This window comes from Cyprinodon tularosa, unplaced genomic scaffold, assembly GCF_016077235.1.
Source record: "Cyprinodon tularosa strain WSP-4 unplaced genomic scaffold, ASM1607723v1 ctg850, whole genome shotgun sequence".
Taxonomy (NCBI): Eukaryota; Metazoa; Chordata; class Actinopteri; order Cyprinodontiformes; family Cyprinodontidae; genus Cyprinodon; species Cyprinodon tularosa.
The window spans coordinates 136,277-162,480 of record NW_024039619.1 but is presented as its reverse complement, the minus strand read 5'-3'; the positions used below and the strand labels follow the sequence as shown (position 1 = coordinate 162,480).

The following is a 26,204-nucleotide window of genomic DNA, read 5'->3' as shown; positions in this document are numbered from 1 at the left end:
TGATGCAGGGTGACGTTACTCGATCTTTACTTCCTGCTCAGTCAGAATGACGCATCAACAGGCAGTCATTATGAACATTTCTTTTTCAGGGCGATGGGTGGAAGGCAGAAGGGTTCAGTTAGAGGGCACATTTGACACCAAGGATCCATGCGCCTGATTGTTTTTTCAGCAAATTACTTAATGTCTGAGCCTGTTTACAAAACTTTAAATCCGTGTTGAGAATTCATTGAATTTACTTTTTTTCCAGAACAGTTCAGATAAATCGCTGAATATTCATTGTTATCTTAAAAAAAATATAAACTTCTAAACATCAATGCAGAGAAAGCATGAATGTGTTGAAAAGTGATTAAATAATGTGATAATTTATTGTTGGAAGACGAAAAGAAAAAGCTTGTGCATCAATTTCAAGCTGTTTCTGGTTTGTTTACTCGAAAAAATTAACCGATTAAGAGATTTCGGAAGATTTCTGTATAATTCAGAGGCAAACAGCAGATACAGGATTCAGTTGGAGAAATAAAACAGCAGTTTTAGTGTGTAAAAAGCAGAGAAAGTAATCAGTGAGCGGGTAAAAGGCTGAGGGGCCAAGAGGCCATCCTAAAGTGACTCCCCTGGTGCAGAGCGCTTTTTACAAACCACTCAGTTTGCCCCTTTCGCTGCAAACTCATCACCCAGGTGCTCCTCTGGGAGTCTCCTGCTACCATGAGTGGAGTGAAAACAAAGCATAGACATGCACATAATGCTTACAAGTAGCAGACGACAACATAGAGTCTAAGCCTCCTCTTCTTACAATGTTTGGATAATTAAACTCCTCCAGCGCCTGACTCTGAACATCTTTAATTAGCCAAAGTAGATTGGATATTTGTTCATGCAAGGGCTTTACTAAAATTATGCACTGCAGTTTTGAGCCTAACCCCCAAAATATACTGGATCCGTTTTGGTCAAACACAAATGTCATAAAAGAAGTACAAAAAACAACCTCCTGAAAAGATCTCTGTAAAAGCTGAAACAGCTTGTAATGAATGATGCAGTGCAGGCTGCTCACTATTTTGGTTAGAGCTACTCAAACTTCCCAGACAGAGAGCTCAGAAACAAAAAAGGGAAACAGCAGCTCTGTGTATCCTCTAGAGGTGTCCCGATACAACTTTTTAAATTTCCCATAAGATAACGATTTTGCAGCTTTGAGAATTAGCCGATAACGATATTGACCCGATTAGCACGAATCATACTGGCTTTTAATACATATTTTATTCTGCAGAATATTAGAAACGGCTTGATCAAGTTTTATTACTAAAACTAGGAACAAAGGCCATCAACTAAAGTTATGAAAACAACTGACCCATGTAAAAATAACCGATGAGTTACAGAAACTTTCAACAGCAGCAGAGTGTTTCTATTGGCAAGAAAATATCTGAGCATGTAGATGCAGGCAGATAAAATCTGATATTTTTTAAAAATCTGATATGTTTAAGGCTAATATTGGAATGATATCAGATATCAATATCGGATCGGGACGTCCCTCACAGAATGGATTGTGTTTATAAATCTGACAAGCATCGCGTGGTCTCGGGATTTCTGGCATATACTCGATCTCACGAGCAGTAGGTTGACCGACTTGTTGCAGTAACAGTTTTTTGTTTTGTTTTTTGGGGGGAGTTGGGGGGGTTGTAATTAGGGCTGGGTATTGTTCAAAAATTTTCGGTTCCGGTACCAATACCGATACCTTCACTTCGATATCGGTTCCTGAACGATACTTTTTTAGATACCAGTTTTAAAATATCAATTCGAAGAAAAAGAAAATTACACAACATAAAAAAGTACAAATCTTGAGTTTTATTTTAAGCTCTGATTTTTCCATTTACATTTTTCCTCTTATATAAAAAAAAAATGTCAGTGTCTAATATTCACTGTTACATTGTGAGGACCTTTTTACTTAGCAGTTTTCCTTCAGAAAAATTACCATGTCTGACAAACAAGCCCGTTGAATGGGATCCTATTGACGGTGCACCGCTGGTATGGGGGGGTCTGAGCGGCTCCGACGGAAATATTGGAAGGCAGGATGAACTGACTGCACTGATTAAGTTTTCAGGTGGATTTTTCCACTTAAAAACATAATAAAACTACTTTATTCCCACTGATCACAGCAAATATAGCTGCAAGGCAAATAAAGGATAGAGTAGCTCCGCCCAAGGCGCGTCAGACCCACTTTTCGACCGCGCAGCCAGAGCAGCAAAGCTGCTTCATCCGCGCGTCAGAAGCTGTTACAAGCAGCAAAAAGGAAGCAGCAGACGTGATTTTGCTGCTCCTGCTGCATCCAGTTTGAAAGCAGCATGATTCACTCCGCTCTGGCTTTGCACTGCCCACGGGCTGCTGAGAGGAGGATGGTCGCCCCGGCTGCGGTCCACTCTTCTTGCAGTCAAACACCGAGCAACTTTCTGCTCTTAAATTGTTTCCGTGCACGATGTATTGCATTGCGCACTATTAGCATCAGTCTTAATAAAGTGAAGCCGCACTTTTGACCTGGGGGGCATTTTAAAGGGGTTCCATGACGCTCGCACCAGTTCACAACAGATACACATGAACCCTGGCTGTAGGCGTGACCACCTGTGTATTTTTCCTGGATAACGCAATCACATTAAGTGTTACAGCCAATCACCGAAACTTGGTACCGAAAGACGAGGCATGTTTCGATACTCTGTAGAACCGAAGCATTTTGGTCGGTACCATAAAAGAACCGAAGTTCGGTACCCAGCCCTAATTGTAATACCATTCAGATTTAAGAAAGGCTTCTGACGTTCAGTATTTGAAAAAAAAAAAAATTATTTCAGTATATTTATTTGTAAAGTGTCTCAAGGACCTTTACAGAGTCAGATAATTCAAATCATCCAGTCAGATTGGTTAAAATGTTTCTATCCAAGTAAACACAGGGGACTAAATCAACTTTACCCGATACCCTCCTCCTGGATGAACATGTAGCAGAAGTATAAATTCTAGGGGTATGCAAAATAATCGTCATGATGATGCATCGTGATTCTAATTTTCGTGATCTACTGCATCGATTCTTGGAGCCAAGTATCGATTATTAATATAAATAAAATTGCATGAATGGTTGGCGAACATCAGCCAAAAACAAGTGTAATACAACTTCCAGTCCAGTAGATGTCGCTGCGGATGTGTTGACGCACGCTGCCTTGTGTCACAAGCATTTCCGGCCACGGGATACTGTGCCGAGTCTTTCAGAAACAAAACATGGAGGAGAAAATATTGCAATGCATCGCAATAATTCAAGTATCGTGATGCATCGTGATAGAATCGCATTGTGGCATATGAATCGTGATTCGAATCGAATCGTGACATATTTGGCAATACCCACCCCTAATAAATTCCCTTGCAGTGTGTTGCTAACTCTGCAGCAATTCCTTCCAGTGGAGAGAAAAAAAACTCAATTTTAACAGGAAGTAACCTCCAGCAGAACCAGGCTCAAATTAGGCACTAACTTCACATAGCTACTCCACAGAATCTCGATGTGGGGAGGATGTTTGAAGAATAGTCTTTAAACTTTTAATGTTCCCAGCTTTCAGCTTTGAGCATCATTTTGCAAAACACACATAACTGCTCAGGAATCTACTTAGGAAAATTTTGCGAAAGCAAAAATAATTGAATGAGTCAAAAATAGATTTTTTTTAAAATGGAAATGCTTCAAACAATCTGCAGCAGATCAAAGTTGGTATTTCTGTTTTATCAAATCCACTCACTGGAATGCGTACAGGATCTAACATTTACCAAAAACTGCAGATTGTGTCAAACACACCGTAAAGTATTTTTAAAAGCAAGCATTTTGCAACCAAGAAGGTTTTAGGTCTGAATCATTTTTTTTAAGAACAAGTCACTTAAGAGCAACATGAATATTTTTAGCTCGAATCGACATGAGGTTTTCCTCTAAATAAAAATGACCATTTTAACTTACACTTAGCTCAGGGAGGCATGCATCTGCTGAGATTTTTATCAGTTTAGACGTGGAGTCAGACTGAGAGAAATTACATTACAGATCATCTGTTTGGCTGCTTGCACAAAGGAATCAAAAATATACTGAGGAGTAATATGAGCCAGAGAAAAAAAAAGACTGCTAAAATAAAAAAAACCTATTTGCAGCAGACTGATACATGTGTCAGATTTTGTAACAGCTGAGTCAGTCTGCTTTTAAAGGCGACAGTTCTGAGTAACAGACAGGGAGAAGTTGATGGGTATAAAAGTGGAGGCATACCTTCCGAACACCGTGTGCTTCCTGTCAAGGTAATTACATGACCGGAACGTGATGAAGCTGAGAAAAGAGATGGAGAATTTAAAATGTTAGATTATTTCAAAAACTAAACAAATGAACTGATTTTCCTGAATACTCCCCCACACACATTTTTAATAGTGTATTAAACAACAAATCTGAACTATATCAATCATTGAAGCTGATAAAGTTTCTTCTTGCTTCTTCTATACCATGTAAGATATGGCAGATAAGCATGTTTAGAAAGTTCTTAAAGGGGAACGCTATTTTTTTTTTGTTTTTTTTTCTTTTACATTGGCCTCTTGATTTTACGTTATTACATCATGTTCTGAGTTTTGTGTCATTTGGAGCTGTTCTGAAGATATTCTGTTAAGTTATATCAAAGTAACGTCTTCCTATGGTCAAAGACTTGAAGGCACAAACTAAACTGTTCATAATTTATTCTTTATGATACTCCAGCATTCATAATTTTTGCCCATAGGAAGACGTTACCTGGATATAACCTAACGGAATATCTTCAGAACAGCTCCAAATGACATAAAACTCATATGGGTGAGTAGTATATGATGTAATAACATAAAATCAATGGCCCCATGGGAAACCCCCCCCCCCCCCACCAAAAAAAAAAACGGCGTTTCCCTTTAATTCCTTTGTAAATGAAAAAAAAAATAAAATAAAAAAAAGAGACTGGCTGAAGTTAGCAATATAGGATTTCTTACAACTGGGATTTGTTGGTGTTGGGACCAGAGTTGGCCATGCTGAGGATTCCCCGGCCAGTGTGAGACAAGTTGGGCCGAAACTCGTCTTTGAATGGTTTCCCCCAGAAGGACTCGCCACCTGGGAATTTGGCGGGTGGATAAAGGAAGGAGGAGACGAGAGAAAACATGGAAAAATATGACATGAGATTTGGAAGCAAACTCTAGTTTGAGAAAACGTTTTATTTTATTATTACAACAAACAGATGCAAACACAGCTTAATAACACTAAAATGTTAAATTTCAGCACTATGTATTTTGAAAGCACAAACCACTGAGTGTTTTTTAATGCTCCTCTTAAATCGCGTCTTGCTAAGATGTGATAGTTTTCAAATGCACTTCTGTAGTTGAAGCATCAATATTTATTAGCACCAAAAATCTTTTAGCAACAACATATTAGAGGATGTCATAGCTGGAAAAACAGGCAGCAGCAATGTTGGAAAAAAGATGGAGAAATGTTTGTACTTTTTTTGCTCTCCAGCTATAGGTTTCCTATTTCATCTAAACTAGATCATCAGATTTGTTTGCTTGGAGAAATTAAAGTGGTTAAACCTCTATCGGTGGGTGTTATAAAACCGAGAGCCACAGCACCTTCTGCAGATGTATGAGCCCCCAGCTGTGTAGGTTTTAAAATTGAACTTGATGTCCCAATCATCTAATAAACTTAAAGTAAACAAGTAAATGCTCTGGGATCTGCAGCCATTTAAATCTTATATGAGGAGGAGGATAGACACCGATATATACCCTCTCCATCTACAGGCTTTTGCCACCTTTTGTTTCTTTCAAATACATGTGAAGAATACTTCATTTTTATTCAAATAATAGTTATTTGCAGAGAAGAACTGCTCATTGTAAAACATATTTATTAATTAGCTATTTTAAAAACAACTAATAAATGGCTATGAGATAAAAAGGGAGATAGAAAAACAGACCAGCTTTTTTTGGACACAAAACCTTTAATTAGCTGAAAACAACAACTCAAAAGGCAACCCTATATAGACTTGCTTGTTCTCCTGATGTACGTCAACATAAACAACAACGTTTGATGCCTTTACTTTTTATTGAAGCAGCAGAAGTTGTCAATTTGTTGGACGATTGTCCCCATCACCAATTAATCTCTGATTTGGTCAATTCTCACGCTATCTTATCTAATCATATTATTGTTTATTTAACATGTACATCTAGCCTTGTTTGTGACGTGATTTAACCTGATGAAAGCATTCATTTTATCTTGTACAGCAGATGTCCCAACTTCTAACAGCAACCTGATAAACAGGAACGATTACTCTCTCACACAGCAGATGGCTCAGTTCTAGTTTGTTCTTTTAGTGTCTCAGCTGTGGAATAAGTCAGCAGGGTTATCAGAGCAAAGTTTTGCTCTGTCCAGGAAAATATAGATGCATTACGGAAGGGTTGCTGTCATCGTGGTAAACCAAAAGTATAGGTCGTTTCAAACAAACCATGTGTCCAGTTCTTATTCGCTTTGTCAAGTTAATCATTAGGGTTACAACACATCTTTCATATCTTTTCCCCCTTTATTTATTTAATTTAATAAAAAAAAAAAAAACTGATGTTAGTGATATTCTTGATTATCTGAAACATTTGTGTTGAAAACGCACAAACAATGAAAATCTATAATACTTTTATAGACACTGTATACAGTCTTAAAAACAGAAGTAAAATATCTCATCTTTATTGACTTTTCAAATTATCAACTGTGTTTAAAAAGCACATATTTTATGTTAAAAATCAAAGATTGTAGTTTAAAGCATTAACTTCAAAATATAAAACACCAAATTTTTGTATAAATTCAAATATTTCTACAAGTTTCTATATTTCTATCCTTAAAGCTACAGTGTGTAATAATTACAGGGATATACAGTCAGAAATGTAATATATTATACATAACTGTTATTTATCATCATCTACGAGCTCAGCCTCTTAACCTTAATATTTGCGTTGCCTTAGAATTCGTTATTTATAATTACATAGGAGCGGGTCTCGCAGCCATGGAGGCAGACATCTTTGCGCTACGGCAGCGCAGAGCCAACAAACTAGTGATTGCGAGATCGCCAAAACGTCACAACAATGTAGAAAAAATAACGGGTATATTTATTATCCTAAGTCTACATGAAATCTATACCCTACACAGACTAATGAAATACCATCTGTAAAATTATCTATGTAAACAAACCTCATCACTTGAGAAGGTAGGTGATGCGGACGTTGTGGAAGACATTTTGTCCCGTAACGCTCGCCGTACTGTTGGGGGGGAGAAGCGATGGGGGGGAGGTATTCATGTTGCTGCAGTCTGCAGTCTGACCGCTAGATGTCGCTAAAAGTTACACACTGTAGCTTTAAGTTTTTTTTTTTATTATTCTAGTCTACAGTATAACTCATTTTGATGAGTTCAATAAAAATATTACATCAGCAGGACACTTGGGGTCATAATGTGTTGGATAAAAGTGCCATTGTTCTAAAAGCATTGTTCTTTAAGCGATAGTATAAAATGTATTGTTCATCAATACAATTCATTGAAACATTTTCTCGAGTGCAAAATTATGACTCCTTTACATGTTGGAAATGTAAAAAGGATGGAATAAATTGCGGAAAAAAAAACATGTATTCAATATGACCTAAAATAGAGAAACTGGCCTGACAGTTGAGCAACTGATGATTTTAACATGGCTTCCTGCAATGAACAGATTTATAATCCCAGAGCCTACAATGCTTTTAGTGACTCAGCTCAACTATAAATGTCTAAAATTTGTATTAGCTAAAATAATGTGTCATTTATTTATATCATTAAAACTCCAAAGATGTATGATGTTGTTTTATTAAAGTAAAAAAAAACAACAACAACAACTATCAGCTCTCAGAGCCTTCAGCTGTAAGTCATTATCCAAACCGCGTTCATCATTAATGATTGTCATGATGAGCATAGAGGAATACACACTACAGGAGACCCTCGACTCCCAACTGGGAGAGAGGATCTGTTTCCCTGAGGTGTCCTCCCACCAGCTAGAGTACATGCAATCAAACTATATGTTAACATATACCAATAATATTTATTGACTGTTTAGATTTGCACCAGCATAAACAGACAAACTAGTGCTGGGGGACTTCTGCAGCCAACAGGCCTTCCTGGTGACCTTCCTGCATAATTTATCAGCAAATTGACATTTTAACTGCTTGTGACAGGGTTTTAAAATGACAGAGGGGGAGAGGATATGAAATACAAAGCGTTAAACAGTCCATCAGACAAAATCTCTCTTTAATTACTTGCCCCAATTAAGCATGATCATCCCACACACTGAGTCTGCCATGAGACATCTCTGCTGATTAAAATGAACACATAGGAGTATGAGCTTCTAGTTCTAAACTTGGACGATGCGTCACAAGTCTAATTTACAATTCAGAGGTATAAACTTGTCTGTTTCACCAAAGCATCTGGTCCTGAAGGGTTTGAGATGAATAACGCACTTCTGCGCCTTGGGAAGGAACTTAAGCTAAAGTAAGCAGTTTGCTGAATAGGTTCCCTTCTAATTTATGCAACAAAGAGAGGTTCATTTTCAGGGTGTGAACGGATCCATAAAGTTTGCTTCTTTTTCACTCAGAATTGTTTCTCTAAGAAGTACCATATGCAGATGTGACAACAACAAGTGATTCCCTAAAGTATAAATATGAGTGTAGGCAATATTTTGCACAGGAATTTATTTTGGGTTATCAGAGTATGGAATGGCTTAGCAGAAAAATACACCAATCTTTTTCATTGTAATTTATAAAAAAACAGAAAAAATATCTGTGTCTTCAAAATGTTAGACCCAATAATACCAACTGATAATGGCTGATGGCCTGAAAGGGGGGGATGGCATTATCTAGTATGTGGACAACCTTGTTTTGCATGTAAATTATAGGTCTGAGTGAAGAATCGCATGCAGGGTTCCTCAAGGCTCCGTTCTGGGGTCACTTTTATTCTAGATCCGTATACATTTTATTTTTCATCTTACCGTATTTTCACGACCATAAGGCGCACCATACTAAAAGGCGCAGTCTCAGTTATGTGTGCCATTTCTGTATTTAACACACACATAAGGCGCACCGGACTATAGGGCGCGTTTTTTATATACAGGTACATGTCCTCTACTACCTTTAAATAGCTCTACTGTGTATTTAAAAATACAGCGGGCCCAAAACTGAGTATGACTGTGCTTTATTCATGTATTTATTACAAAGTATTAATCAAACCTGCGAGCTGGCCATGAGACAGACACATCGCAGATGACACAGCGCTGTGATTACAGTGATCCCTCGCCACTTCACTAATCGCGGATTCGCTATTTCGCGGATTTTCATAATGCATTTTTTTTTTTTTTTTGCATTGTGCTCTGCATTCTGATTCGATAAAAACTCACTCCCGCTTCTTGTATCAAAACATGCTACGAATTGTGCTATCATTTTGTCGTCTCGTGCAGTTGTGTACGTACATAAAACAGCTTGGCAAATTTACATTAAGTTGGCCAAATTATCTTGTAATTTCGAACATCTCCTAAACCCATAATGTCGACGAAACGGCCTGGACCGACAAAAGCACCTGCGGATGGGACCAAACGGCGGAAGATGCTACCTATCTCAGATAAAGTTAAACTTCTGGACATGCTAAGGGAAGGTAAAAGCTATGCAACCGTTGCTCGCCATTACGGAATCAATGAATCTTCCGTTCGTTACATAAAGAAGGAGGAAAAAAACATAAGGACGACAGCAGCAGTCAATTTTAATACGAATGCAAAAAGGGTTGTAACTGTCCGCAACAAGACCATGGTACGGATGGAGACGGCATTAGCTCTGTGGATTAATGACTGCAGGAAAAAAAACATAACCCTGGATACAAACGTTATCTGCACAAAAGCGAGAATGCTGTATGAAAACTTTGCTGTCAGTGACGGGGAAGAGGGAGAGGATGCCGGGCCCTCAGCAAGTGCTGCTGACAAAGTGCCAAGCGCATTTAATGCAAGCAAGGGCTGGTTTGAAAAGTTTAAGAAACGCTTTGGACTTAAAAATGTTTGTCTGCACGGTGAGATGGCGTCTGCGGATACCGCTGAGGCAGAAGCCTTCGTGAACAATAAATTCAAGGCGATCATTGAGGAGGGGGGATATAAGCCCGAACAAGTTTTTAACATGGATGAGACTGCCTTATTTTGGAAACGAATGCCCTCCCGCACCTTCATCATGCAGGAAGAAGCCAAAGCCCCAGGATTTAAAGTTCACAAAGACCGTTTGACCCTGGCTATGTGCGGAAATGCCGCAGGTTTCATGATTAAACCGGGGCTGATTTACAGGTCTAAAAATCCCAGGGCGCTGAAAAACAAAAATAAGGATGATTTGCCTGTTTACTGGATGTACAATGCAAAGGCTTGGATGACAAAAGCGCTCAATCTGGATTGGTTCAAAAACTGTTTCATCCCAGAGGTCAAGTGTTATTTGAGAGGAAAGGGACTGGACTTTAAAGTGCTTCTGCTCCTTGACAACGCCGGAGGTCACGGTAATGATTTGGCATATGATGGTGTGCAAATCGAATTTCTGCCGCCAAACACTACATCCCTGATTCAGCCAATGGACCAAGGAGTCATCCATGCTTTCAAGGCTCTCTATACGCGCAACACCCTGCAACATCTTGTTGACGCTATGGACTCGGATCAAGATTTCTCACTGAAGGACTACTGGCGTGGATACACCATCGCATCGTGTCTCCAAAACATTCAGAGGGCCATTCAGGAAATGAAAACGGAAACTCTGAAGGCCTGCTGGAAAAAACTATGGCCAGAGGCAGTGCAAAACGCAACCGGAGGCTCGCTTGACGAGGTCCACCACTCTGCCGTAGAAACAGCTGTGAATCTGGCTAAACAGATTGGAGGAGACGGCTTTAATGACATGAGTCCGGATGACATAAACGCCCTGATTGATGGAGACGCACAGCCGCTGACCGATGCAGAGCCGGCAGAAATGACAAAGCCACAAAGCGACGATGAAAGAGATGAGGGAGAAGAGGACACGAGAGATGAGGAGGAAGGACTAATGGTTGGTCGCTTAGCAACCATGGTGCGAATGGCCACTGAACTTAAGCGAGTAGCTGAGGAATGGGACCCTTTGATGAGCCGTTCATTACAGTTCTCCAACGTAATCGATGGTGGCATGTCGGTGTACAAGGATCTTTTTGCAAAGAAGAAAAAAGAGCGACAACAGCCGCTTATCACTATGTTCTTCTCCCGAACAAACACACCTGCACCGCGGGCTTCAGAAGAAGAGAACACTGCAGAGCGCAGTCAGGATGCAGCGGCCCAGTCTGAAGAGCAGTGAAACGGCCTACACGTGAGTCACTGTATTTGTATACTGTACATGTAATAGTTGCTAATTGTAAAAAAAAAAAAAAAAAAAAAAAAAAGTTTTCTATTTCGCGGATTTCACTTATCGCGGGTCATTTTCGGAACGTAACCCCCGCGATAAACGAGGGATCCCTGTACTCCTAAATTAACTTAAAATCCTGAAACCTGCCGACGGAATATGTTCGCTTTTATTGCCGGTATCCTGGTGCCTGCATTTTAAAATATTTAGATGAAAAACACCTGCCAGCCGCCGCGGTGAGGCGGCTGTTGCAGGGATTTCTACTGTCGGCGCACCGCTGGTATGTGGGGGTCTGAGCGCCTCCGACAGAAATAGATAATCTGGATGAACTGACTGCAATTAAGTTTTCAGGTGGCCTTTCTCACTTAAAAACATATTAAAACTACTTTATTCCCACTGATCACAGCAAATATAGCTGCAAGATTTAGATTATTTAGATGAAAAAACACCTGCCAGCCACCGCGGTGAAGAGGAGGAGACCCGCCCAGAGGCTGCTGTTGAATTAAGTTTTCAGGTAGAAAAATAGAGCGGGAGCAAAACTGAGTATGTTTGTGCTTTATTCATGTATTTATTACAAAGTATTAATCAAACCCATCAAAGTCATCATCCTCTGTTTCTGAATTAAACAGCTGCGCTAAATCAGACATGCCAATTTCCCCTTCTTCGCTGTAAGAGTCACTTTCCGTGCAGCGCGGCTCCTCAGAAATAATGCCTGCTTTTGCGAAAGCTTGAACAACAGAGCCAGCAGACACGTTAGTCCAAGCATCTACAATCCATCCGCAAACGGTGGCGTAACTTGCCCGGCGCTGCCTTCCACTTATCCTGAAACTGTGGTCTCCGTCTGTCATCCATCGCTCCCACGCCGCTCGCAGCCTTACTTTGAACGGCCGCTTCACACCGATGTCGAGCGGTTGAAATTCCTTTGTCAGACCCCCGGGATAACGGCGAGCACAGCGTTCATTTGATTCACCTTTTTTTTTCCCCACATCGGCTGTGAGATGGGCACGCAGCGATGGTGATGCGTGGAAAAAAGCACCTGGTCTCCTCACATACACCTGCCTTTCATCATCTCCTCATCCATCCAGCCTTTTTCATTTGCGTTAATATCATGTGTCATCAGAGCGCTGTGTCTGTCTCGCTGTCAGCTCCCAGATCAGCTTCTCTGATTGGTTGATGCGGCGCGTCCAGCAGCAAAACTTCAATTTTTCCATCTCGAGCAGCAGCAGCGCGTTGGCGGTGCGTCAGATACTTAAACGCTCCCGAGGCTCTGCGCCTGCTGCTCAAAACGCACTGCGGGACCTTTTGCTGCACCTATACGCGCGTCAACCATTGACTTAGCATGTAAACTCGCTGCTTCTGCTGCACCTGCTGGGTCCGGTTCACACCGATGTCGAGCGGTTGAACAGCGAGCACAGCGTTAATTTGTTTCCCCATGTTTTTCACATCAGCTGTGAGATGGGCACGCATGGAGTCACAGATTAACAGCGATGGTGATGAGTGGAAAAAAAAACACCTGGTATCTTTACATTCAGCCACTCTTTCATCATCTCCTCAATGAGGTGGTCTCAAAAGTCGCAGTTACAACACACATAAGGCGCACCGCACCAAAGGGCGCACCGCACATTTTGAGGGGAAAAAAAGACGTTTAAGTGCGCCTTATAGTCGTGAAAATACGGTAATTTTTAAGTGGATTTTGTGTTATCCACTTCAAGGGTATACCACACGCAAAATAGAGAACATTGGTTTATGTTCTTGAAATCGTTCCCCCCCAGCCTGCGCTGCTCCCATCACTATTGACTGATGCTGCCAACTTTATCTGTTTTAGCCAACAGAAAACTAAAATGTGCTGAAATTACAGACCTGTTTAGTGAGGCTGGCTACAAACTGACTAAGATTCATATCTTCCCTTACATGTCTTCCATATTGTGCTCCACTTATTATGAAAGACGCCATATCCACATTGCACTTCCTTGGTCCAACTTACTGTTGAATTCACTTGGTTTTTTGGTTTTTTTTAATTGTTGCATTTTACTCTGGCATATTTAAAAAAAATAATAATAATAGTAAAAATCACTCAATCTTTATGCCAGAGATGAGCGCTGTCCATCAGGCTAAAGGAGCCAATGGGACTTACTCCATCAAGTATAAATCCTTTATTTGTGGTAGAGATAAAAAAGCACATATGATGAAGGCTCAATCCAAACTGCTTAGACTGTAGCTCCTAACTTCTGTTCCTAGCTTCTATCCCTTCACCTTTCACAGGGCCAACAATAAGAACATTACCCAGGGTAGGAAAGGAGCTCCCAACTGCTGTGTTGAATCCAGACAGCCTTCATCCTTATGATTTCGTTCACCATAATAAAACCCAATATATGTTGCTAAAGTCCATCAGGTGGGCTGCAGCCATACAGTCTGTTTCACAAAGGATTTGCTCCTAGATGTGGCTAGGGTCGTCTGGGGATGCCTGTGCTAATTGCATCGACACTATGAAGCATGCAGCTTCCTGGTCCCAACTCCTTCCAGACTACTATTTAGAAAAAGCTTACTATCGCACCCGCAGACCGCCTTTGCAGTGGCTCAACCATTTTTACTGATTCAATGTATTCGAGTCAGAGTCTGTGTGAATGAGAGCTACACAGAGGAAGGAGAAGCAGCACTTCAGAAATAATCCCAAAAGCAGTAGCCAACATTGTTTCCTTTAAAAAACCAGCAGAATGAACAAAGAATCTATCAAAATCAATAAAACATCTCATAAAGGGACATTTCAGCTAAGGGGGGATATTAAGCTGCTCACTGGCATGCAAGTAGTGAAAATATACCTTCATATATCTTCTTGCTATAGTGGGTTTGAGATCTGTTTTATCATCTTGATGCAATTTTAGCTAATAACTTTATCAAAATGAATGATGAAGCACTGATAGATTATGAGAAAAGTAACATTCTTGCTTCTCTCCCTTCTTTTCATACTTTGAGCAGCTTATTTTTCCAATAGACACTATCTTAATGTATTGTAATATTTGTGTGAACAGTATATTTCATAAATAAATCTCTAGTAGGGTTTCCTTGACAACCACTTTCCCTCCCAAACAAAAACTGTGACCGTCTCTCCAAAAACCAAATTCTCTATGAGTAGTTAAAGGCTGGTAAGCATTGTCTTTTACGTGATTGCTCTCTTAGATGTAAGCTTTATTTGATTTTTCAAAACATGACAATATATCCTCTGGACTGGAGTTTCAAGGCAAGAAAACCTCTTCTTTTTGTAACTTTGTATCGTCCACCAGGTCCTTACTCTGAATTTTTAGATGAGTTTTCAGAGTTCCTTTCTGATTTGGTATTAAATATTGACAGGGTCATTATAGTGGGAGATTTTAACATCCATGCTGACAATGAAGGCGATAGCTTAAGAGCAGCCTTTAATGCTATCTTAGACACTATTGGCTTTGTTCAGAGTGTGAGTGGTCCCACGCATTCTCATCTTCATACTTTGGACCTTGTGCTGACATACGGCATAGAATGTGAAGAAATAACAGTATTTCCTCACAACCCTGTCCTCTCTGACCACTTTCTAATAACCTTCAGGATTACTTTAACAGAGTTCTCCTCCCCCAAAAGAAGGTTCAATTTTAGTAGATCTTTATCAGATAGTGCAGTTATAAATTTTAAAGAATCTGCTTCACTTTCTCTCTCCTCTGTGTCGCTGAGCAGTGCTGCAGAGTGCAAAAGCATAGCTTATTCCCCTTCACAGGTTGATGATTTTGTTGATGGGGTTGCTAGTTCTCTGCGTATTGCCTTAGACAACGCAGCTCCTTTGAAAATGAAAACCGTTAAAAATAGAAAGCTTGCTCCTTGGTTTAATGCAGAGCTGCGTACTTTGAAGCAAAATGCTAGGAAACTGGAGAGAAAATATCGCTCCACAGGCCTGCGGGAGTCCTTCCTAGTCTGGAAAAATGGTTTACTGCTGTATAAGAGGACCCTTTGTAAAGCGAGAGCAGCATACTTCTCCTCATTAATAGAGGAGAATAAGAATAATCCTAGATTTGTTTTTAATACAGTTGCCAAACTCACCCAGAGCCATAGCTCTGTTGAACCGTCCATTCCACCTGCTCTTAGCAGCAATGATTTTATGGGATTCTTTATAAATAAGATTGATCTTATTAAAAATAAGATCATAAGCACTCCTCTATCCGCGATTGTACCTGAGGTAGTCATGGAATCTGAACCGGGTTTAGACTGCTTTGATCCAGTTGAACTTTCTGAATTAGCAAAATTATTGTCTTCATCTAAGCCTTCAACTTGTATGTTAGATCCAGTTCCAACCAGGTTATTTAAGGAGGTATTCCCTTTGATCTCCTCCTCCATTTTAGATGTGATTAATCTATCTCTGTTACAGGAATATGTACCTAAAGCTTTTAAGGTTGCTGTAATTAAACCTCTGCTTAAGAAACCGTCTCTTGACCCAGATGACTTGGTCAATTATAGACCTATATCCAATCTTCCTTTCTTATCCAAAATTCTTGAGAAAGTAGTTGCCAAACAAGTTTGTGATCACTTGCACCATAATGAACTTTTTGAAGAGTTTCAGTCTGGCTTTAGAGCTCATCATAGCACTGAAACAGCTCTGGTGAAAGTCACTAATGATATTCTCATGGCCTCAGATAATGGACTTGTATCTGTGCTCGTCCTGTTGGATCTTAGTGCTGCATTTGATACAGTTGACCACAATATTCTTTTACAAAGACTTGAATATTTTGTTGGAATTAAAGGAACAGCACTAGACTGGTTTAAATCTTATCTATCTGATCGAATTCAGTTTGTTCATGTTAATGATAGATCTTCAACACGCTCAAAGGTTACCTGTGGAGTACCACAGGGATCAGTGCTAGGACCAATTCTCTTTACTTTATACATGCTCCCAATTGGTAGAATTATTAGACAGCATGGGATTAATTTCCACTGTTATGCTGATGATACCCAGCTATATCTGTCTATAAATCCAGATGAAGCTAACCCATTACATAGATTACAGGCATGTCTTGAAGACATAAAAACCTGGATGACTCTTAACTTTCTGCTTCTGAATGCAGACAAAACAGAAGTTATAGTCTTTGGACCAGAGTCTCTGAAAAAGAAACTGATTAGCCAGTCACTTCATTTGGATGGGATTAAACTGATTTCAGATAATAAAGTAAAAAATCTTGGTGTTATTTTTGATCAGGACCTGTCATTTAAATCCCATATCAAAGAGGTTTCTAGAATTTCCTTCTTTCATCTGAACATTGCAAAAATTAGAAATATCCTGTCCAGGGGTGATGCTGAGAAACTAGTCCATGCATTTGTTACTTCAAGGCGGGACTATTGTAATTCTTTACTATCAGGAAGTCCACAAACTGTAGTTAAAAGCCTTCAGCTGATCCAAAATGCTGCAGCCAGAGTTCTAATGAAAATTAAAAAGAGAGATCATATCTGGCCTATCCTGGCTTCTCTTCATTGGCTTCCTGTTAAATCCAGAATAGAATTTAAAATCCTCCTTCTCACATATAAAGCCTTAAATGGCCAAGCTCCATCTGATATCAGAGATCTGATTGTTCCTTATGTTCCTAACAGAGCACTTCGCTCTCAATCTGCAGGTTTACTAGTGGTTCCTAGAATTTCTAAAAGTAGAATGGGAGGCAGGTCTTTTAGTTATCAGGCTCCTCTCCTGTGGAACCAACTACCAGTTTTAGTCCGTGAGGCAGACACCCTGTCTACTTTTAAGGCTAGACTTAAAACTTTCCTTTTTGATAACGCTTATAGTTAGAGTGGCTCAGGTTATCCTGAGCTATCTCTATAGTTATGCTGCTATAGGCTTAGACTTTTGGAGGACATAGGGACCCCCATTTCATCATTCTGCTTCATTCTCTCTCTGTTCTCCTATTCTGCAGAATCTGTTAGTTCAATCTCTAACCTTCTGCTCTCTCTGCTTTTCCTCAGAGTAGCTTTGCCTCGTCTGTTCCTGTTTGGCTGTGACGTCATCCTGGAAAGAAACATCAGCTGTGCTGCTTCCATCAACACCCTTGTTTATAGATGTTGGAGATCGGCCTGTTTTCCAGTGTGGTCCTGTTTCTCTGACCGCAACTGAGTGGATGTGCTCTCTTCGTCCTCTGGCATGGGAGCTGCCTTGGAGCTTGTCTGCCTGGCTGTGTGTTTCCTGGACGGGGCCGCCTTTTACAGCTGCTTTTTGTATCTCTGCTTCTGTCTCCTTGAACCCCAGTCGGCCTCGGCAGATGGCCGCTCACACTGAGCCTGGTTCTGCTGGAGGTTTCTTCCTGTTAAAAGGGAGTTTTTCCTCTCCACTGTCGCTACAAGCATGCTTAGTGTGAGGGATTGTATTTGAGTCAATGAGTCAATGCAATCAACTGGTTTTCCTTAGATAGAAAACTTTGTATCGATTTGACTGTATGATCTGGTTGAACTGTAAAGTGCCTTGAGATTACATGTGTTGTGAATTTGGCGCTATATAAATAAACTGAATTGAATTGAGTGTGTTTCTGTATTGTATAAAATCTTTTTAGCATGAGGAGAAAATGCCTAGACGACTAATGGTAACAGTCCAGATGTGCAGATCAATGTAAATAACAAAACTTGATATTTCAGCATCACTCTATGACCACTGAATATGTTCTGTCAACCAGGGTTAAAGCATACTTATCAATACTTTATGTTTTAAGCTTAATGTTAAAAGACAAATACAATGGTTTTGGTCTCATAATGATAAGAGATCTGCACTCAACTAGTGTTGATACAGATTAGGCTACAGAGCACCTAGGTATTGTTATGAACTGAGACCTTATAATAAAAAACTGAAATGTTAGAACTGTAAATATACATTCATATGTTTATATTACTGTTTTTATGTATTGTTTTTACTGTTTTCAACGCTGCACTTTAAAAAAAATGAAGAGAGAGTGGTTCTTAACGAAATTTCTTTTTTGTTTACATTTGTGTATACAAAATGGCAAAATAAATCTGTCTAAGTCCCTAAGTCTGTCTAAGTCTTAACTTTATTCACAAAGTCAATTATGAAATCAGCTTTCTACCATCTTAAAATATTGCAACATATTTCTTTTTGTCAAAATAGAAAATACTTTTAATTTCAGAGATTTACTTAGAGGTAAAAGATCTTAACCTGTATCAAAAAAGCAAAGAAATAATAATAGAGAAGAAAAGGCTGCTGCAGCTCATCCAAAATACTGTCTTGTTTTTGAACAACACCAGGAAAATGGATCATATAACAGGAATCCAGAAATTTCTACTCTGACTTCCTGTTTGTGAAAGGAAATAATTCACATTTTTGGCAAGATAAAGAATTGTTTTGTTCTTAAAAACATGTCACTGTTAAACATCAGGTCTGAAGCATGTAGACCTCTTAGACCATTACTGACTTCATCACTCAGTGTTGAGTATAAAGTCAGATTTCTTGGTTGTTGTTTTTTTGATCGAATAGAGTCACAACGCTCTTTGTTTTTTTGTTTTTGCTCTTTTTCTTTTTAAACACAGCTGTCAAGATGTTTTTGCCAGGCACTGGTTTGTTATTATAAGTCAGCAACCAGTCTGTATGTAACATCAGTAAATACTTGGAACTTGTGTTTCTTCTGGCTAAAAGTCAAAGCCTCAAATGGTCCAAGCAGATGCAACTGGTTCACAAACAGGTTCTGGAACATCCCTGGAAAGGCTTAAAGAAATTATATCCGTGTAAATTCCTTTCTATGTCATAGCCAAATCTGGATATTTTTTCCTCAGTAAGTCCAATGATCAGATGTCAGGTGGTGGCAGCTGTTCCAGTCTTGTTTTTCTTTATGGTAAAAATGAACTGAATTCTCAGATATGGGATTTAAAAACCCAACCTGGATTCTATTAGTTTTAGCACATGCTTTAATCATTTTCCTGGAAATATTTCTCACGATGAATCACCCACAAAAAAGGGGTGAGATCATCAAATCTCAAATGACGCATAAAATCCTCTGTGCAGCATTTTGAAGAGGAGGGATTCTAGAAATATCAGTAAATTGTCTTCATTTACTCTCCAGCAATATAATACATCTGCATATAAAGACACACACACACACACACCGAGCCCATAAACCAGCTTTTTTGAATCTCACAATATTTAGATGTATGAATTTCTCCACAAACGTATCATCTTCTAAATATTACATCATCAATGTATCATCAATCAATCAAAACATTTAACTAGACAGTATTTCAGAAACATCTGTAAGCTTATTAACTGTTTCAATTCTGCAAAACTAACGTAATTTATGTGTAAAATACACCATTAAGCAGTCCTTCCACTTTCTTATTGAATGAAATGGCTCCAGGGGCTCTATTAATAGTCTTTGCTATTAACCATTAAGAGGTCTTTTAATATCTTTATGCATTCATCCCTGGGGATAAGAAACGACCTCTTTCCAAAAGCTGCTGTGAAATAATGTATATGTTCTCAAAGGTATACTAATTCAGAAAGATGTAAATATCCTTTGAGGTAGAAAACGTATAATAGAAAGGTAACTGTGAACAAATCTCCCTCTCTCTAAAAAATTAATTTCTAAATATATTTGAATGGTGTGGGTGAGTGACCGGAAACCACATGGGTATTAATGAGATGAAAAAATTATTTCTAATGACAAAAATTGCAGCAAAACAAGCAGTGATGAAAGGAAAGACATGAAAGAACAGCAACAGACTAAGGCTCGGCGAAGAAAACTTAATATCAATATATTCTGGCTATATTTGCGATGCATGATATACATCATCATGATATGCATAAATTACCTTAAAAAACAATAGAGTGCATAACATTGCACTGATCATTTCAAATTTTTGGTTTTAAATTTAAAACATTTTAACCAGCTCAAATCTTTTCACAAATAATACTGCTGCATTATGTGTTTTCATGTCAGTATTAGACCTTTAACAAGATCCCAGCAACTACACAGGAAACAAAGCAAAAAAACACAATGCTAAATAATATTTAAAAATAAAAAAGCTTTTTTGTGCATAAAAGCAGCAGAATAAAAAAAGAAACCGACCTCAAATTAGAAAAATAAAAGTAGAAAAAACTGTCTATAAATTAAAACATTATTGCTGGGTATTTTAAAGGAGCAGAAATAGTTGTAAAATTGAGAACTTTGCCAAGTTTAGAGAATGGCTCCAAAACCTCCGAATAAGACCACACCACATCACAGCTATTAGAGCATCTAAAAAACATCTAAATAACGTAATAAATAGTGTCTGATTTCCCTCCATCTCTTACTTTTCCTCATATTTCCGCTTTTTTAAACGAGGCGGCCAACGTCATGTGCTTCACTGCTGAGTTATTTAACTTTTTAATTTGTGTGCGGGGAGATGCTGACATGCGGAGTTTACAACATTCTTCATTTTGCAACAGATTACTATTTAGGTGGTGGAATAAATGTGTAATGATACCTTTTGCAGCAATGGTTTTTGTGGCACATCTTACAAATTGACGCTTTTTGTTTGTCCTCGGCGTGAAATACAAACATCTGCAATATATTGCTCAGCTGAAACACCTGCTGTCGCCATATTTCGTTTGCTGTAGTGTGTGTGCAGGCAGATAATAGCCCTGTTTGGCGGAGGGGTTTGTGATGCATTCAAAGTGTGTGGGAAAAATAATACTTTCAGTGAAATAGATGCAGAAGGCTTAATGTCGTAATCCGAATTTGTACTCCGTGGTTGCGATGGAGTCATTTTAGCCCTTGTTCTTGGGGAAATTGGAGATGCATAGAGTATATTTGATATATCGCAGACCACATCCAAGGCCAACAGAGAGACATAGATGCTCCACCGGATCCTGAGCCTCCTTCCAGTGGGATGTGCCTGACACACCTCCCTCAGGAGGAGGCATCCATAATAGATTCCCAGCCCACATTAGCTGAAACCTCTCAGAGGCTTGAAAATTTTTTACATTAGATCACTGCTGCATTGTAAGAAATGGAAATGTCATGAGAGCTGTACAAAACGAAATTTTGTTTTGTATACACTTTGTGTATTCAAAATGACAAAGTTTGTCCAAGTCTAAGGATGGCCGACTTCCTCACCCCACCCATGACCCTGAGAAAATTCGCCCCACGGCTCCATCAAATTTCAAGTAAGATGCTTGGATGCATTTTGGCTTTAAAAACAAAGAAGGTAAAAATGAAATTGATATGACGCACGTCATTTCCAAAAGGGGAAATATACATTTGAATATTTTCGTTTCATTGTTTTAAAGGACCACTGAGGCCATGTAAACGGCACTGATTATCCTTATTTTGTTATTTTAAGTTTTAAGAATCCTAAGATCTTTTTGTCAGTGTGTCCACGCCAGTAATAGTAATATTTGTGTCCAGTATTTGTTTTCTGGCAACACCTCCAAAAGTAATTTCATTAAATACATCTATATATGAATTCAGTTGCTTTCTGTTATGTATTGATTAAAGACACTATCCAGATCACACACAGTCAGTCAGCCACTGGTAAGGGCTGTATCCTTTTTCTACAGTGTTCAGTAAAAATATCGTGATGCATCGCAATATTTTAAGTATCGTGATGCACTGTGATAGAATCACATCGTGGCATGTGAATCGTGATTCGAATCGAATCATGTCTTCTTTGCCAATACCCACCCCTAGTTCCAACTGAGTGAAATCCATCAATCTCTGTTTTTTTAGCTAGGGTGAATAGTTGAATACTTTTTTCCTACTATAATCTAAAATATAAAAACGCTAACAGGAACGCCATCTTCTATTCAAACTTCTTGTAGCCCATTGTTTAATAGTTAATTGGTCAGTAATTTTCATACTTGTTGACGTTCGGTCTCTGTTTGATATCACTTGATCAAGCTTTTTCCACCAATCCAATATCCAAAATGAGCAACAGATGAATGTTTTTGCAAATATCATATCAGGTCAATGCTCAAAGCTGGGGTATCTGTTGTATCGGAAACTATAAACCTTTACAAAGATCCGTTAAAGCATAGTTTTATGAAAATCAATTCTGCAATTTATTTGTGAAATATTGCCTTTGGCACTACAGAGTATTTATTTATTATGAAATATTAGTCACTATCTGGTCCTTTTTTCCAAACCCAGAACAAAGAAAGTTGCCTTAACTACTCATATTACACTTTGATTCCAGTGTCCCAGTTTAGACTTTTATTGCTGATAAAAATCAGGATAACTGAGCGACCTCCTGCTGGCAGACTTTTATTGGGGTACAAATCAGTTTCATGGGTCGGCCGATTATAGTCAACTATACTTTACTGTATCAGCTGCCAGTCACTGTACAAAGAGAATCGTGGCAGTAGGTTCTTTTTTCCTCCCCCACTAAAAGCCTTGCATAGGGGGGGGGGAAAGAGACCAAAATCTTTGAAGTGGTGGCAGAAGGAACCAACCAGAGGCTCAAAATTAAAAGCAGAACAGCCCAACTAAATCCAACACTCACCAGCTTTGGGTGGGATTGAAACAGAAAGGTCAGTCATTAAATAAGAAGTGGGAAACCATACCATAAATATAACCTACACAGGAGCGTTGATTCCATTACCAAGCCCCAAACACAAACACATGTTGGGTTTCTTTTCGTCACAGTGATCCCCATTGTTTTTTTCTGTCGTCATCAAAGAGACTCAAATGACTTCTTTTAAAAGCATGAGATTTGTCAGGGTGAGTGCGTCTGCACAGCTTTCACAGAAGCTATCTTTAGTTTAAGAAAACAAGAGAACAAGTAATGTCTGTGTTAACATTCAGAAATGAATGCTATCTCTGTGCCAAAATCCACAACAGGGCCTTCTGTGAGACTATTAGTCTTCCTCTAACAAGCCGGTTAAAGCTCTGTTGTTTGGCTGTGTGCACATATTGTTTAGTGCAGGCTATGAAGAGAATTTTACCCAAAGGTCAGAAATTCTGCACCTTCATAAATCTGCCACTGGGAATGCGTTTCACCAATCTTTCAGAGGTCCAGAGACACAAAGCTCACTTTGTCGCTGCAGACTGAAGGCAGGAAACTAACTGTATGTGGTCTTGCAGTCAATTACACTCAGCTGGCTTTTGAACGGGTCTTTAAAAAAAACAGGAAAATTAAACCACATACTGAATGACTGGTTGTTTCCCCCCGCCCCGGTTCGGTGACCTATCCTCACGCTTTTTCTTTTCACATCATCTGATTTTGTTTTTTTATGCATGTACTCCCATATTCACTCACTGGGTATTTTTAGAAACACTGCTGATTTTGCTGTATAGACGCAAAGCTCCCAAAAAAAGAAACTATTAATTATTTAACGGAAAACTTATGTAACAGAAATTTTAGTCTGAGAACAGCGCTCATCTTACCTGTGCCTGTTCCAGTGGGGTCCCCTCCTTGAATCTGATAAAAACAGGAACAGTCAGGGTTAATGGTATGCAACCTGATTACCGTAAACAGATTTATTTAGACTTAATTTACAGATTGTCCTTAAAATTAACATAAATTTACTTCAGCTTTAAAACTACTAACACAAAATGCACTGTAGAGAGGACTGTAAGAAGTTTAACACAAGCTGGCTCCTTCTCATCTAACCTGCAGTCATGTTCCATGTTATCATTAATAGAGTTGGGCTTTTCCAATGAAAAGGCCTCTATTGTTCTTTGTCAACAGAACATGCTCAAACCTTCCTATATGGGCTTCCACATTTCCGAGAATTTCTTTAGGCTTTTTGTTTAAAAGAACCAGGATTTACTGGCAGAGTGGGCTGCTGTGAGGCAACATTCGATGCAATGGCTTCAATAATATTTACCGTTTCTTTTCACCCTACGCACAGCCCAGTGGGACAGAATGGAGTTGTTTGCAAATCTGTCATTAGACGTGGGCCTTAATGAGTTTTTAACAAGTTGATGCCGCAAGCAAAACGACCACAATCATGGCGTTACGTTTATTACAAACAGCACCAAAACAAAATGTACAAAACAATCCAACTGTTTTAATCGAAAACAAAAAATACTTTATCTTACAGCAATAATATTGCTTTAGACATTCATTTATTGACTTTTTTTGTTTGACACTACTTTCACTTCAGTGCTCATTGTACTGGTTATATCTTAAGTGTCAATTTGAGCAACAAGCAGCATTAGGTGGGTTATTATTTAGTCAAGGCTGTAATCTGCCTGCTTTATGCGCACAGTCTCTACCAACACGAACGGCATCTCAGGACAGAAGTGGATCTAATTAATTTCAAGTGCATCTATTGTTGTTACAGCCAGGTTCAAGCCTCCATTTAAGCTCAGTTCTAAGACAAAACAAGACCCCATAAACAAGTGGTTGAACTTTGCTTCCTATGTTTGGCATCTAGGCTCATATTTAGAATTAAGATACTCTGTCATCAGGAAGACCACAGCTCCTGATTCTGCATACTGAACAGCTAAGCAGACTGGGCATCTGATCAGGAGACCTCATGTCCCACTAGCAGAACTGTCACAGATCATTATTAGAGGGGCAATGTAGCAAAGGGAAGAGGTTTTATCACCCCAACAGGATTTAGTCCTTTTCTGTGTTTTTGTTGTCACATTCAAATGATTCAGATCAATTAAATATTTCTAAATGTCAGAAAAGGATAACCTATTTAAAAAAAAAAAAAGCAGACTTAAAATGACAAACTTTAAGAGGAGCTCATGCAGCTTCGGTCTTATGGTTTTAAACTACAGGTGCTGGTCATAAAATTAGAATATCATGAAAAAGTAGATTGATTTCAGTAATTCCATTTAAAAAGTGAAACTTGTATATTATATTCATACATTACATACAAACTCATATATTTCAGATGTTTATTTTGTTTAATTTTGATGATTACAAATGACAACAAATGAAAATCTCAAATTCATCATATCAGAAAATTAGAATATTGTGAAAAGGTTCAAAATTGATGGCCCCTGGTGCCACACTCTAATCAGCTAATTAACTCAAACCACCTGCAAAAGCCTTTAAATGGTCTTTCAGTCTAGTTCTATAGGCTACACAATCATGGGGAAGACTGCTGACTTGACAGTTGTCCAAAAGACGACCATCGACACCTTGCACAAGGAGGGCAAGACACAAAAGGTCATCGCTAAAGAGGCTGGCTGTTCACAGAGCTCAATGTCCAAGCACATTAATAGAGAGGCGAAGGGAAGGAAAAGATGTGGTCGAAAAAAGTGTACAAGCAAGAGAGATAACCGCACCCTGGAGAGGATTGTGAAACAAAACCCATTCAAAAATGTGGGGGAGATTCACAAAGAGTGGACTGCAGCTGGAGTGAGTGCTTCAAGAACCACCACACACAGACGTATGAAAGACATGGGTTTCTGCTGTCGCATTCCTTGTGTCAAGCCACTCTTGAACCACAGACAGCGTCAGAAGCGTCTTGCCTGGGCTAAAGAGAAACAGGACTGGACTGCTGGTGAGTGGTCCAAAGTCATGTTCTCTGATGAAAGTAAATTTTGCATTTCCTTTGGAAATCAAGGTCCCAGAGTCTGGAGGAAAAGAAGAGAGGCACTTCATCCACGTTGCTTGAAGTCCAGTGTAAAGTTTCCACAGTCAGTGATGGTTTGGGGTGCCATGTCATCTGCTGGTGTTGGTCCATTGTGTTTTCTGAGGTCCAGGGTCAACGCAGCCACATACCAGGAAGTTTTAGAGCACTTCATGCTTCCTGCAGCTGGCCAACTTTTTGGAGATGCAGATTTCATTTTCCAACAGGACTTGGCACCTGCACACAGTGCCAAAGCTAC

The 26,204-nt window shown here is 39.2% G+C and overlaps 1 protein-coding gene across 1 annotated transcript in view; it reads right to left on the bottom strand.

Moving 5' to 3' along the window:
• The window catches only part of ppil2 (peptidylprolyl isomerase (cyclophilin)-like 2), a 54,784-nt gene that overhangs the window by 3,110 nt on the left and 25,470 nt on the right, over window positions 1-26,204 (bottom strand). Inside the window, exons 14-16 of the mRNA XM_038273020.1 lie at window positions 23,799-23,832; window positions 4,996-5,113; window positions 4,262-4,318 (exon numbers count right to left, since the gene is read on the bottom strand). Coding sequence (XP_038128948.1) covers window positions 4,262-4,318; window positions 4,996-5,113; window positions 23,799-23,832 — 209 coding nt within the window. The remainder of the gene's footprint in view (window positions 1-4,261; window positions 4,319-4,995; window positions 5,114-23,798; window positions 23,833-26,204) is intronic.